The sequence below is a fragment of the Cherax quadricarinatus genome, chromosome 71 (genome assembly GCF_038502225.1).
Source record: "Cherax quadricarinatus isolate ZL_2023a chromosome 71, ASM3850222v1, whole genome shotgun sequence".
Taxonomy (NCBI): Eukaryota; Metazoa; Arthropoda; class Malacostraca; order Decapoda; family Parastacidae; genus Cherax; species Cherax quadricarinatus.
This window is the reverse complement of record NC_091362.1, coordinates 10640448-10653745: the sequence shown is the minus strand read 5'-3', so window position 1 is coordinate 10653745 and position 13298 is coordinate 10640448. Positions and strand designations below refer to the sequence as shown.

Here is a 13298-nt window from a genome sequence, read left to right as displayed (position 1 = left end):
GCATGTCATATGTGCTCCACCAGTAAAGAAGGCTTTAGTTCCTTTAATCGAGATTAGTCTCAGTGTATATAACAAAAAAAAAAAGAAGAGAGGGAAGGAGAGATCACTGTGTATATACCCCCTCTGTCTGTTTTTTCTAATTAACTTTTTTCTGTTAGTTCGAACTACAACGAAAACTTTGAATATTTGGGATAGATAAACGTTTGTTTGATCAGTAGTCTGCTTAAAATTCTGTTTATTGTTCTTTCTGTTTAAGAGAGATCAGTCACCAGTCACAAGCAGTCCTCATACATAAAGATTATGTACACTTGGACAGCTTTTCTTGCCAATGGAAAATTTTTGTAGTTACAGTAGAGGATAATTTTGTCATTGATCTACTCCTAAACATGTAGTTAATATATATTCTGGCTAAATTTATAGATTTTTTATAGTGTTTAGAATGTTTACATTGTTTGCATTAAGGGTATATGATTATTATTTTTTAAAGTGGTGATAAATTACAAAGATTTAACGTAGATTAGCAACAAAGGTTAAATAGTACTACTGTAGTATTTCCTTGGTGTTACTATATTTTATAGTATTATTAATAATTGTTTATATGCCATTCAGTAGCAGAAATGTCGACAAAAATAGCATAGTGTTTCATTTGTATGGTGCACTTTCAGTAGTAATTGTTTAACAATTAATTAGCAGTAATGACAACAATAGTACTACAGTTTCGTGTAAATGTGTGTATTAATAGTAATATTGATAAATAGTTCATATGTGTTGTTAATATTGTTGCAGGAGGCGCCATGGTCGGGTGGACGGCTCGGTGGGAGCCGGGCGCGGGGACGGAGCTTCATCACCACCACCGTGTGGCCCTGACCGACCACGTCGCCCTTCCCTCCACGCCCACGCCGCCCCTCCACCACCCTAGTCACGCCCACAACCACGCCGCACATCTTCAGCCCCTCAGCAGTCACCCACACAGTTCTCCTGCAGAGGGCAGCAACATCTGGTGTGTGGAAGCTGACCAAGGCTGCAGGCAGGACCCTATTCCTTCGTCTTCTCGTGTACCTGATGAAAACGCTGGTTTTTCTGGTGTAGGCCTACCTGTAAGTAGCGTAGTAGGTCCGGCACCCCCTCCACACGACCATTCCTTCCTGTGTCGCGCTTCTGCACCTGCGGCCGTTAACGGTACTTCACGAGCGCCCTTTGTGTGTGGTGGGAGCGAGCGGTGGGGGTCCTCGCAGGACACAGAACCTCTCACTACCAACGGGGAGGTTGGACGCAGGAAGGTGAACGGTGCTATAGTGAAGATGGCAGCCGTGGAGGAGACCTTGACGGAGGAGGAGGAAGAAGGGGGGGAAGGGGAATACCTATGTGGACTTGGACGATGGTGCTCCCCAAGTTGGGTTCAACGCTTTGCCACCAAACAGATGTTCCTCATTGTGTTTTCTTTAACGTCAGTGCTTCAGGGGATGTTTTACACGTACTTTGTAAGTGTGCTCACTACCGTAGAAAAGTTGTTTCAGTTAAAGAGTAAAACAACCGGGATTATTATGAGTGCTACGGAGATGGGCCAGATAGGCGGTGCTCTCCTTCTTGCCTACTACGGCGGCCAGGGACATAGACCTAAGTGGATAGGCTGGGGAATGATTCTCTTCGCCTTCTGCGCCTTCCTCTGTTCCCTTCCACATTTCTTGTTCGGCCAGGAGCTCTTGAGGAAGCACCTGGAGACTACGCCGTCAGAAGACAGCCCACTGGCGAGCGCTAACATCTGCAGGCAGCCAGGCGCCAAAAGCGCCATTGGCGGCCTCAACACCACTTTGGCCTCCCTCCCTCCGGGACTGCTGGAGGCCTCGCAGGATCGTCGACTCGACTTCGAGTATTGTAATTCTCCTGACGGCGAGACACAGGTGGTTCTCTCTATCTTCTTCTTGTCGCTTCTGGGAATTGGCATTGGCCAGACGGCGGCCTACAATCTTGGTATTCCATACATTGATGACAATATCGCCAACCGCGAGACGCCTATTTACTTTGGTGAGTTACTGTTCTCTTCTGTTATGTTATGTCTACCATCAATCTCATTTGTTAGTATATTCGTCAGGAAAAAAATCCTGGTAGGAGTCTTATAAGATGACCCGTTAAGTTGGTAAGTAAGATACATGTGCAACAGTTAGGTATTTTTATTCCGAAACGTTTCGCCTACACGGTAGGCAGAATTCTTCAGTCAAGTACAGAAAAGTTGGTAGAAGCAGGAGAGATGTTTTAAGACGATGTAATCAGTCCATCACCCTTGAAGACGTAGTTTTGAGTTGGTCAGTCCCTCAGCCTGGAGAAGAGTAATTATTCCATAGTCTGAAAGAGTACCTACCTGTTACACATGTGTCTCACTTAACAACCTGTCGGTATTTTATACCATTTTAATATTCATGACCCGTTAAGACTGGGGCCTGGCGAGACTGTGTAAGGACACGTAAAGGTAGGGAAGCCGATGGTCACTATGGTGGATCTGGGCAGCAGACTTAACGGTGTGGGTACATAAGTAAGACACTTGGGACAGTTGAGTATCTTTATTGCCAAAACGTTTCGCCTCCACAGTAGGCTTCTTCAGTCGAATACAGAGGTGACTAAATATGGAGACCGTAGAAGTAGTGACGATGGATTGATGTAATCAGTCCATCAACCCTGAAAAATGAGTTTTTGTGGTTGTCAGTCCAGCCTCGACAAGTGTTCTGGATCCATAGTCTGGAACATTATTGGATCCATGGTTAACTGATATAATCTCACTCCATTCTAAGCTGTACGTGTGCTATAACCACAAGGCAAATGAAAATGCTGTTCAGTCAGGGTGAAAATGATATGTGAGTGCTCACCTATTTGGAGTTTCAGGGGCTGAGTCACAGCTCCTCGCCCCGCTTCTTTACTGATCGCTACTAGGTCCACTCCCTGCTCCAAGAGTTTTATCGTACCTCTTCTTAAGCTATGTATGGACCCTTGCCTCCCCTACATCACTCTCCAGAGTGTTCCGTATTTGTACGTCCAGGGAATACAGCTAGGCTCGTGGTGTCCCATCCTCATTGATTAGTCATAATTTCTTTGGTATTCCATTCTATATGACCAGCATGGATTGAGAACCTGTTTTAAATATAATAATAATTAGTATTCTATTGGCTATATTATTTACAGCCTCTTTTTCTTAAAATAGGTGGTTCACCTCACTATTTACGGAAAATATTTTCTAATTATTATTATTATTATTATTATTATTATTATTATTATTATTATTAGCACCGGCCGTCTCCCACTGAGGTAAGGTAACATGAAGAAGAAGAAACACTTTCACCATCATTCCTTCAATCATGTCAGAAGCGTCTGATCACCATCATTTCTTCAATCATGTCAGAAGCGTCTGATATGACAGCTCAGATGCCCCTCCAGGCCGCAACATTCTCACCCCTCCTTTAGACTCTAGGTTTTGTACTTCCCACCTCCATGACTCAAATCCGGCTAACTGGTTTTCTTGAATCCTTTCACACTTCAACAACACTTCAAATCATAAATACCACTTGTCTCCACTCCTATCTGATACACTCACACACGCCTGCTAGATGTCCAAGTCCCTCGCATACAAAACCTTATTTACCCCCATCCCTTCAACCTTTCCTAGGACTACCCCTACCCCGCCTTCCCTCCACTACAGGGTTATACACCCTCCTAGTCATCATATTTCACTTTACCCTTTAAACGTCAACAACCCCTCCTCAGACTTCTGAATAATAGTTTTGGTAACTTCACACCTTTTAATTTCCAAGCCACGAATTCTCTGCATAATATTAGCTCCAAGTCTTCCAGTGTGCCACAGAAAACAATACGATGCTTAATGAGGACAAATTTCAGTTACTCTTTTATGGAAAACTTTAGAAAATCAAAGCTAGAACGGAGCACAAAACAAATTCTAACCACACAATGGAGCGAAAAACTAATGTGAAGGACAAAGGGATGATAATGTCAGAGGATCTCACCTTCAATAATCACAGCAGTGTCATCACTACTGCTGGGAAAATGATAGGATGAATAATGAGAACCTTCAAAACAATGGATGCCAAGCCAATGAATGATAGTTCTCTATATGTCACTTGTTCTCTACACTAACAGCACCTTTGAAGGCAGGCAAAATTGCGGAGCTAGAGATTGTACAGAGGACCATCACTGCACTTATAAGGTCAGTCAAGCACCTTAATTACTGGGAGCGTTTAAAGTCCCTGGACCTGTACTCCTTGGAACGCAGACGAGAAAGATGCATTATAATTTATACAAGTCATCTAGCACTATAGCTTTTGTTGTGTTCAGTTCTCTATTTGTTTCATCACCTCTTCCTCGGATGTGCTGCTCTTGTATGGTCCTTGTTGGTTCGTTCATTCCTTTCCACTTTCTGGCATCCCTCCTCGTATGAATATCTCTCATTTTCTGTTCATTTCCTCGTATATCTCTGTAATCCTATATTCGTACTCCTCTTCTAGTTGTAATCCTTGGTCTTGTATAGTCATCCTCCTCGTGTGGCAGTGAAGCAGGTTTGTGTCTGACCTTTGGGGCGTTCACTGACGTCTTCCCATCACTACCACACCTGGGTAGTGCCCTTAGTTAATGGGATGTTTTTACGCAGCACCTACACACAGCATCTGTGTGTGTGTGTGTGTGTGTGTGTGTGTGTGTACTCACCTAGTTGTGGTTGCAGGGGTCGAGTCACAGCTCCTGGCCCCGCCTCTTCACTGGCCGCTACTAGGTCACTTCCCGCTCCATGAGCTTTATCATACCTCTCCTTAAAGCTATGTATCGATCCTGCCTCCACTTCATCACTACCCAGATATTCCACTTCCTGACAATTCTGTGACTGAAGAAATACTTTCTAACATCCCTCTGATTCATCTGAGTCTTCAAGTTCCAACTGTGACCCCTTGTTGCTGTGTCCCATCTCTGAAACATCCTGTCTCTGTCCACCTTGTCGATTCCTCTCAGTATTTTATATGTCGTTATCATATCCCCCCTAACTCTCCTGTCTTCCAGTGTCGTCAAGTCGATTTCCCTTAACCTGTCCTCGTAGGACATACCTCTTAGCTCCGGGACTAGTCTTGTTGCAAACCTTTGCACTTTCTCTAGTTTCCTCACATGCTTGGCTAGGTGTGTGTGTGTGTGTGTGTGTGTGTGTGTGTGTGTGTGTGTGTGTGTGTGTGTGTGTGTGTGTGTGCGCACGCTCGTGCGTGCTTATCTGTTTGTATTCATTTGTGTGTGTAAGGGTCTAGTCTCAGCTTCTTGCTCCATCTCTTAGCTGGCACTTACTGAGGTCTACCTTCTCGTGGCTGTGTGAGCCCTGTCACACATATTCTTAAAATTATGTATGGATTCTGCATCTATTGCTTCACTGGCTACGTAATTTCACTTTGTAATTACTTTAAAACTAAAGGAGTATTTCCAAACATCCCTGTTGCTCATCCGTGTTTTTAACTTCCAGCTGTGTCGTCGTGTACCTCAGACCCGCTTCGTGAACAGACTTGCCCTGTCTATTCTGTCATTTCCTCTCAGTTTTTTGTACGTCCTAATCATATCACCCCTGGTTCTTCTGTCCTCTAATGTCATCAGGTTTACCCTCGTTAACTTCTTATAACTCGTATCCCTTACCTCTGGGACTAATTTTCCTTCAGATCTTTGCATTTTTTCAGCTTGATTTGCTTTATCAGATATGGGTTCCACACTAGTGCTACATACTTCAAGATGGGTCTAACATTTGCCATATACGTACTGTATAGTGTAATAAATGATTCCCTGTTGATGTGCACCTCACGTGATATGCTCGAGACTATACTCAACCGAGGTCTTCTGTCAGGAAGGTTTACAACCTTTGTCCCCTGAGCCTGTACTTTTTCCGATTTTCATAACTTTGCAGTTGCTGAGGTTACATTCTAGTAGCCACTTGTCAGACCAATTAAACAGCTTGTCCAGATCCGTCTGTAGTCTTTTCTGGTCTAGTCCAGTTTGTATTCTTATTATTTTCTCATCATCTGCGAACAGAGACATCTCTGTCCTTCCCTTGTCATGTCGTTTATGTACACAAGAAACAGCACTTGTCCCAGCACTGACCCATGTGGAGCCCCACTCATTACACTTGTCCGTTCCGACACCTCACAAACAATAACACAAACGAATCGTTTCCTTCACTTTAGTATGTTATAGCATTGTGCAGATTTAGGACCAGGCCCACACATGCCTTGTACTCACATATCTAATGAGGAATTTTTCTCTCCTTGGCTCCTGAGAGTTAATATTTAGAAATTTGAGGCTTTTCCATCAATTTAAAAGCTTTATTGACTCTATGTAGACCTTAATGATGTATTCCAGGTCTGATATTTCTCTGACCCTGAACAGAGCCATCGACATTGAGGGGTATCTTAAACGAGAGAACACGAAGTGATTGAAATATTGTCACCGTAGACATTATTTTCTTTGTTTTGAAAGTTCTTATTATCCACCCCCGCCATTTTTATTGCTTTTCGTGCCAGGTCAGCTGACGTTATTACTCCCAGATCTTTCACACGTTTGTTTTGCTTTATTTGGTGACCTTGCATTTTGTATATCGCGTCCTTTTTGAGTTCTTCATTCTTTCCGTATATAAGCATTCTTTCCACATATTTCCACTGAGCGACATATTCTCAGCTTTCCACTGCAAGACTGTTTATATCTTCTTGAAATTTATCCACGTATTCTACCGAGGTGATTTCGATGTTGATTTTGATACTATCTATAAATAATGGTTATGCAACTGTGACAAGTGTTTTTAATCTATGACCGCCTTGGAGTACTGAGTTTGTTACTTTACTAATGATAGATTTTGCTGTGTTGCCTTGTATTTTTTATGTTCTACTTGTTAGGAAGTTGAATATCCATTTGCGCACTTTCCCTGTTATACTTGGCACCCTCATTTCGTGTACAATCACTCCATGATTGTATTTGTGTTCGTGACAAGCATGATCTTCCCGCTCTAAATCCATGTTTGTTAGTTTGGGTTACGCAGTGTGTGCAGCAAGATAAAATTTGTAATTTGACGTCTCATCACCCTTTCAAAGACCTTTGTAATGTGAGATGTTAGGACTTTTTTTGTTTTTTTTTTTGGCCAGCGCTCAGTTGCCTATTTTATGCAAAGAAACTATGCACTTCTTAAGACCTCTTGGAATTTCACCTAGATCAAAGCTCTTTCTTCAAAGGATACTGAGTGTTCGTGCATTTCTTTATAAATTAGAAACTCCCTGAATCCTGTCCAGGTGCTGCATGAGTGGGCATGTTTATTTTTTTCCAAATTCCACGGGCTTTTTCTTTACGTCGGTTATACGATGATCTGTGTGGCCTTCAGAGGTAATTAAATTTTATTCTGCATTCTCCACCTTGCTTTTGTTAAGTGGATTGCTGAACATTCATTCATATTCGTTGTGGCATGCAAGGAGTGTGTTACAATTTATTTGGCGTATGTCACGCTCCCATATAGGCTGCCTCCCAATCAGCGAACCGGGTGCTAAGGGTTTAACGATCAATACGGTACCAGTCGTTAAATCAGTACCTTGGTTCATTGGCTAATCACAGGCAAGCCCACCAAAGCTGAAGCAACGTGGTTCACTTGCGGTAAACATTGGCAGACTGGTTGAGTACGGTACACTCTCTCTGGCTTCTGCTTTGCCATATGTCACCGTGGTGTACACTTATTAGTCTGTACATAGTGTACATACCTGCATATAGTGGGTGAAGGCAAATATACATTATAGTCTACTGCTGAGTTTGTTCTAATTCCTATTACGACCAGGTCTCACAGGCCATTTATTACCTGTTCGTAATATTCGTCTTTAAGAATTTTACTTATTTCTTTTTCATTGTCAGTATATGAACTTCTTGTGATCAGTGGTCCAGTTCTACAGGTAGCTTTTAAGCTGGATATTGCACATGTGTAAAAATATTTGAAGGTTATTGCACTATCCAAGACAGCTTTCTGTTCCCTTTGTGCTTCTTCCATCTGGTACGACAGCTTAGGTTCTTGTTCTATCTCAGTAATCTCTCGACTAAGATTATTTTTCCTCCGTTGTGACTTATTCACGTTTTTAAGCCGATCAGTAACCCCTTTTTTGCGTACAGTCTCCAATGTTCTCTTTTAGATTTTCTCACCACTACATAATTTATACAAACCTTGTATGCCTCTGCATTCAGTTCTTTCAAACATGGGTAGATTTTAGATTTAGGGTTCTTGTGACTGTTTCCCAGGGTATGTCTGACAGTTCTTTGCTTTGTCCCAGTCAGTTCTCTGTTAAGTTAAATTTACCGAACATCCCTTCTCGTACACTGTATATTGTATTACAATATACAATATAATTTCTTTGGTTAGTTCCTCGTTGTTCGTGTTGACAAAATCCAGTGCATTTTCAGTTCTCGTGACCTATTATTTGTTGGTTCAAAGCAAACTTTTTACAAAGCCCCGTTACCTCTCTCAGAAACTTTTCTAGTACAGCTCTGTGGCTTACCAACTTTCATTTCATATTTCGGAGGTTGAAATCTCTGAGGAGGATAATATACGGAACAAGGTTTTCAAGGCAGCTGTCTATTTCCATTACCTGTTCTTTGAACTCCTCAGCTGTTGTTGATGGTGGTCACCTTGCATGATCATCCTGCACGGGAGATGCCTTGATACAAGTGAAAGGCTCTTGTTGCAAGGCGTTAGAGCTGCTGCTCTCTTGCCTTGTTCAAACTTCATTACCTTCCACTTGTCAGGCGCTGTATAACCAGGTGCTGTATAACCAAGTGTTGTATAACCATGTGCTGTTTAACCAGGTGCTGTATAACCAAACACTAAGCCGAGGTTGGTCACTCAGCAAGGATTGCTGGAGGCTTGAACCTCCGTCCGCTAAACGTGTCCAACTCTCTGACCACCCTATTTGTCTATAGATTTTTTGGATTGCATCGCCGTGGCAGATTCTGGGCACAGCAGAGCTAGGAACTAGGACAAAGGCAGCGCCAGGTACGTGGCCGTCCTTGTGCACCCTATGTGCAAGTGTTAGCGTACCTTGACGTACTTGTGCAAAACACCTGTGGCACACTTGTGACACACCTGCTGCAACCCATGTCTGGGAACACTGGCCGACCTTCAGTGAAAGTTATCCTGGCTTCCTGGTGCTGTGATACTGGATCACCAAGCACTCTTCTCTGATACCCAGTTTGGTGTCTGGGTACTGTGTTGTCACAACACACTGGTGTCTTCTGTTATGTGATATCCAGTTTGGTGTCTGGGTACTGTGTTGTCACAACACATTCGTTTCTTGTGTTTTGATAATGATAACGATAATGGTAGTGTTTTGTATTACTGTGCAGTATAGTATACAGTATGTATAGTATCAGTTAACCTGACTGACATTCTTCATGGAAAGTCCCTGGTTATGCAGGGCATTTTAGGCAGCTTTAAAATTAACTTATAAATACTGAGCAGTTATTTAATTAGGTTAATTTACTAGAAATGGTATAATTTACAATTTCTTGAAGTTATGTACAGCAGTTTGATATATGATAATTTGGGATTTTTTATATAATACTTTAATATAATATTTGCTATAATAAATACTGAAGTAGAACACATTTTCATTTACTGTCACAGGATAAGTAAGTGGCAGTGAAAATGTCTGTATGATGTGGATGAAGAGGGATGTTGCTGATTAATTATTCTTTAATGTGATTTATCTATGTAGATTTTAGGCCAGATTTAGATGTGTTTTAACTATTGAAGTGATAATGGTAGAATTACCAACAAAATGTTAGGTAAATGGACACAGATGCAACTAATGTCACATTAGTTGCATCTGTGTCCATTTATTTAACATTATTGAAGAAGGCGACATACAGGGATTTTTTTTTTTTTATCTTCCGGATGAGAGTTCTAAATTTTAGGGCTTTTTATTTGTGTGGAGTTTACAGAGAAGTTGAGTCAAACACATGGTATATTAAAGAGGTACTTGTAGCTTGTGTGTTCTGGTACTTGTTGCTTGTGTGTTCTGGTACTTTTGTGTTCTGCTTGTTTGCTCTAGTACTTGTTTCTTGTCTGTTCTGGTACTTGTTTCTTGTGTGTTCTGGTACTTGCTTTTTTGTGTTCTGGTACTTGTTTCTTGTATGTTCTGGTACTTTTTTCTTGTGTGTTCTGGTACTTGTTACTTGTGTGTTCTGGTACTTGTTACTTGTGTGTTCTGGTACTTGTTACTTGTGTGTTCTGGTATTTACGTTGCAACTCTCCAGGAAGAGTCGGGGTGTTGGGTTGAAGTTCTTACTAAGTGTCCTGTATATGTATAACGCACAGTAGTATAGTTGTGAATGTTTTGTGAGTTGAATAAGTTAAGACTAGTGAATACTTGGGGTCTGTGTTGTCTGGAACCTGATTGGATGATTATTCCAATAGCCGATTACTGTTGAATAACAATGGGTTGTAGGTGGGTTGCCGTAGTAGATACCCAAGCACAGATACCGTGAGGCAGAGTTGAATTAGAGAGTAGTACAGGGTAATGTCGTTTATGCTACATAGGAAAGTATTTTTGATAGAATGACCACAATTTTGGATTTTTTCTTACATAGTTGTTGGATGTGGGTGTTGAATTTCAGGTTGCAGTCAAGGTTTATACCTGGTGGGTATATGCCTGGAGGGTGTATACCTGGAGGGTGTATACCTGGAGGGTGTATACCTGGAGGGTGTTTCGGGGGTCAACGCCCCCGCGGACCGGTCCATGACCAGGCCTCGCGGTGGATCAGGGCCTGATCAGTCAGACTGCTACTGGTGGCCGCACGAAAATCGACATGTATTACCAAGAATTTCCCCTCGCCTATGTGCGAAATTATTTTTTTTACGTTAAACTGAGTAATTTTTAGCTATATTTCACATTTTGTTACCATTGAGAGTAAGTTTGTTGGATGCCATCAAGATGGATACCGTTACCGGTTCCTTGTTGACTGTTGTTGAGGCACCAGAATCTGAATATATGATATGATATGATTACTGTCATCTGCAAGGACTATTTTAAGTTCCTGGATGGCATTTGGTAAGTCATTGAGATGAATAATGATGATAATGACCAAGGATTCACCTTCTGGATTCTGGCTCTTGTGTAGTCACAACACAAGATACTCACAGGATATATACACTGAGAAGTATGTCTCTCGGTGTATATACACAGGTGTGTGTCTCGATGTATATACACAGGTGTGTGTCTCGATGTATATACACCGAGAGGCATGTCTCTCCGTGTATATACACTAAGAGTTTACTTTAAGACATATTTTAAGGATGAAAGTATTCTTGACTAGTGGTGTACAGGTGACATGCAGCTCGTATAGGTTTTAAACCCAATTAACCAACCCACCAACAACAAACACACTTAGACCGCTGGCTTACGGGTTCACCCCAACATGGTTGATATAAGGTGTGGTGACAGGCGTCTTCCACACCTAGCCAAAACACCAGTGGATCAGCATACGGAAATTTAAAAATATTGTATATGTGTGTGCGTGTGTATGTGTGTATACCTGGAGTATACCTGGAGAGAATCTCGGAGGTCACCGCCCCCGCGGCTCGGTCTGAGACCAGGCCTTGTGTGTGTGTGTGTGTGTGTGTGTGTGTGTGTGTAGGTTACAAGTTGTCAAAGGCACTTGTCGATAGACACTTGGCCTGTTACTTGTAGTTTGTGGTGTGTGTAATCACCGAGTTGTGTTTGCGGGGATCGAGTCTCAGCTCCTGGCCCCACCTCTTAAATCACTCTCGCCGGTATTATTGGTCCCTTGCCTCGTGGGCACTATCATATCTACTCTTTAAACTGTGTATTGAGTTTGCCTCTTCCACTTCATCATCTAGCTCATTCCATTGAGTTTTCCACTCTGAGACTGAAATAGTATTTCCTAACATCCCTGTGGTTCATCTGTGGCTTTAGTTTCCCCTCTACGAACTCTCGCCCCTGTCCCTATCTGCTCGGTTAAAGCCTCTGAATATCTTGTATGTCGTAATCATGTCTCCCCTAATCCTTCTTTCTTCTAATGCCGCCAGGTTCAGTTTCTCTAGTCTCTTTTCATAACTTAATTCCCGCAGCTCTGGGGCTAGTCTTATTGCAAGTCTTTGGATCTTTTTCTAGTTTTCGTATATGCTTGAGAAGGTAAGGGCTCTATGTTGGTGCTGCGTACTTCATGATTGGTCTAACATATGTCATGGAGAGTCTTTAAAGCCTCTTTATTAAAGTTACTGAAGGAAATTCTGAGATTAGCTATCCCCAAAAATGCTATTCGATTTATGTGCACCTCTAGCGCGATATGTCTGGTGTAATATTCAGTCCAAGATCTTTCTCCTTGAGCGATAGCAGAAAGTTGACTATCCTTTGTCCACTTTCCCAGTTATTCTTGTCGCCCTCATTTTGTGGGCGATCACTGCATGATCACATTTCTTAAAGGCCTTAGCGAAATCCGTGTAGACCACATTTGTTTTTGTTATTTACCAACGCCGCCTTAATTCTGTCATGGTAGTTTATGTACTGTTTGTTTAGTATATTATGTGCTAATACAACTATGTGCGGCATTCCACTGTATATCACGCTAATGTCACGTGACCCTTTTTGAACGGCTGAAGCTAGGCCGTAGGCCTCAAAATCCAGACCAGACGGAGAGCGGACGTATCAGCACTAGGCTCCTTATTTGTGCGTCAATATACTATTATAACAGCCTCCTGTATTGGTGTCATTGCTACCTCGCTCTTCCCTAAGAACCCTAGTTTAGTTGCTGTGACAAGCATGATCTTCCCGCTCTAAATCCATGCTGGTTTGGGCTGTGTAAGTTGTGCTGTTAAAAAAAATATGCATGCTGGAGCCTTATTACTGTTTCGAAGATTTTTTTGATGTGAGATGTTAGGGCTACTGGCCTGTAATTTTTGGCTAGTATACTACTGCTTCGTTTATGCAAAAGGATCTGTCATTACTGTTCATTGCTCTGGTATTTTACCTAGATCTAAGTTTATTCTCTACAGGATGCTGTGTGCTCGTTATAGTGGCACTTTTTTTTTTTTTGTAAATAAGGAATTCTATGAATTTGGTACATGTTGAATGAGTGGGCATGTTTTCTATTTATTTTTCGAATTCTTGGACCACCAGTCATAAACATTCTCACACCACCAGTCATAAATATTCTCACACCACCAGTCATAAATATTCTCACACCACCAGTCATAAACATTCTCACACCACCAGTCATAAACATTCTCACACCAC

At 42.0% G+C, this 13298-nt stretch overlaps 1 protein-coding gene across 3 annotated transcripts in view; it reads left to right on the top strand.

Annotated features, from left to right (window-relative positions):
* The window catches only part of LOC128700291 (solute carrier organic anion transporter family member 74D), an 876841-nt gene that overhangs the window by 749926 nt on the left and 113617 nt on the right, over window positions 1-13298 (top strand). For all 3 annotated transcript variants that reach the window (XM_053793362.2, XM_070100019.1, XM_053793363.2), the window contains one exon: window positions 787-2025. In XM_053793362.2, the coding sequence (XP_053649337.1) occupies window positions 795-2025 (1231 nt within the window). In that variant the 5' untranslated portion in view covers window positions 787-794. The remainder of the gene's footprint in view (window positions 1-786; window positions 2026-13298) is intronic.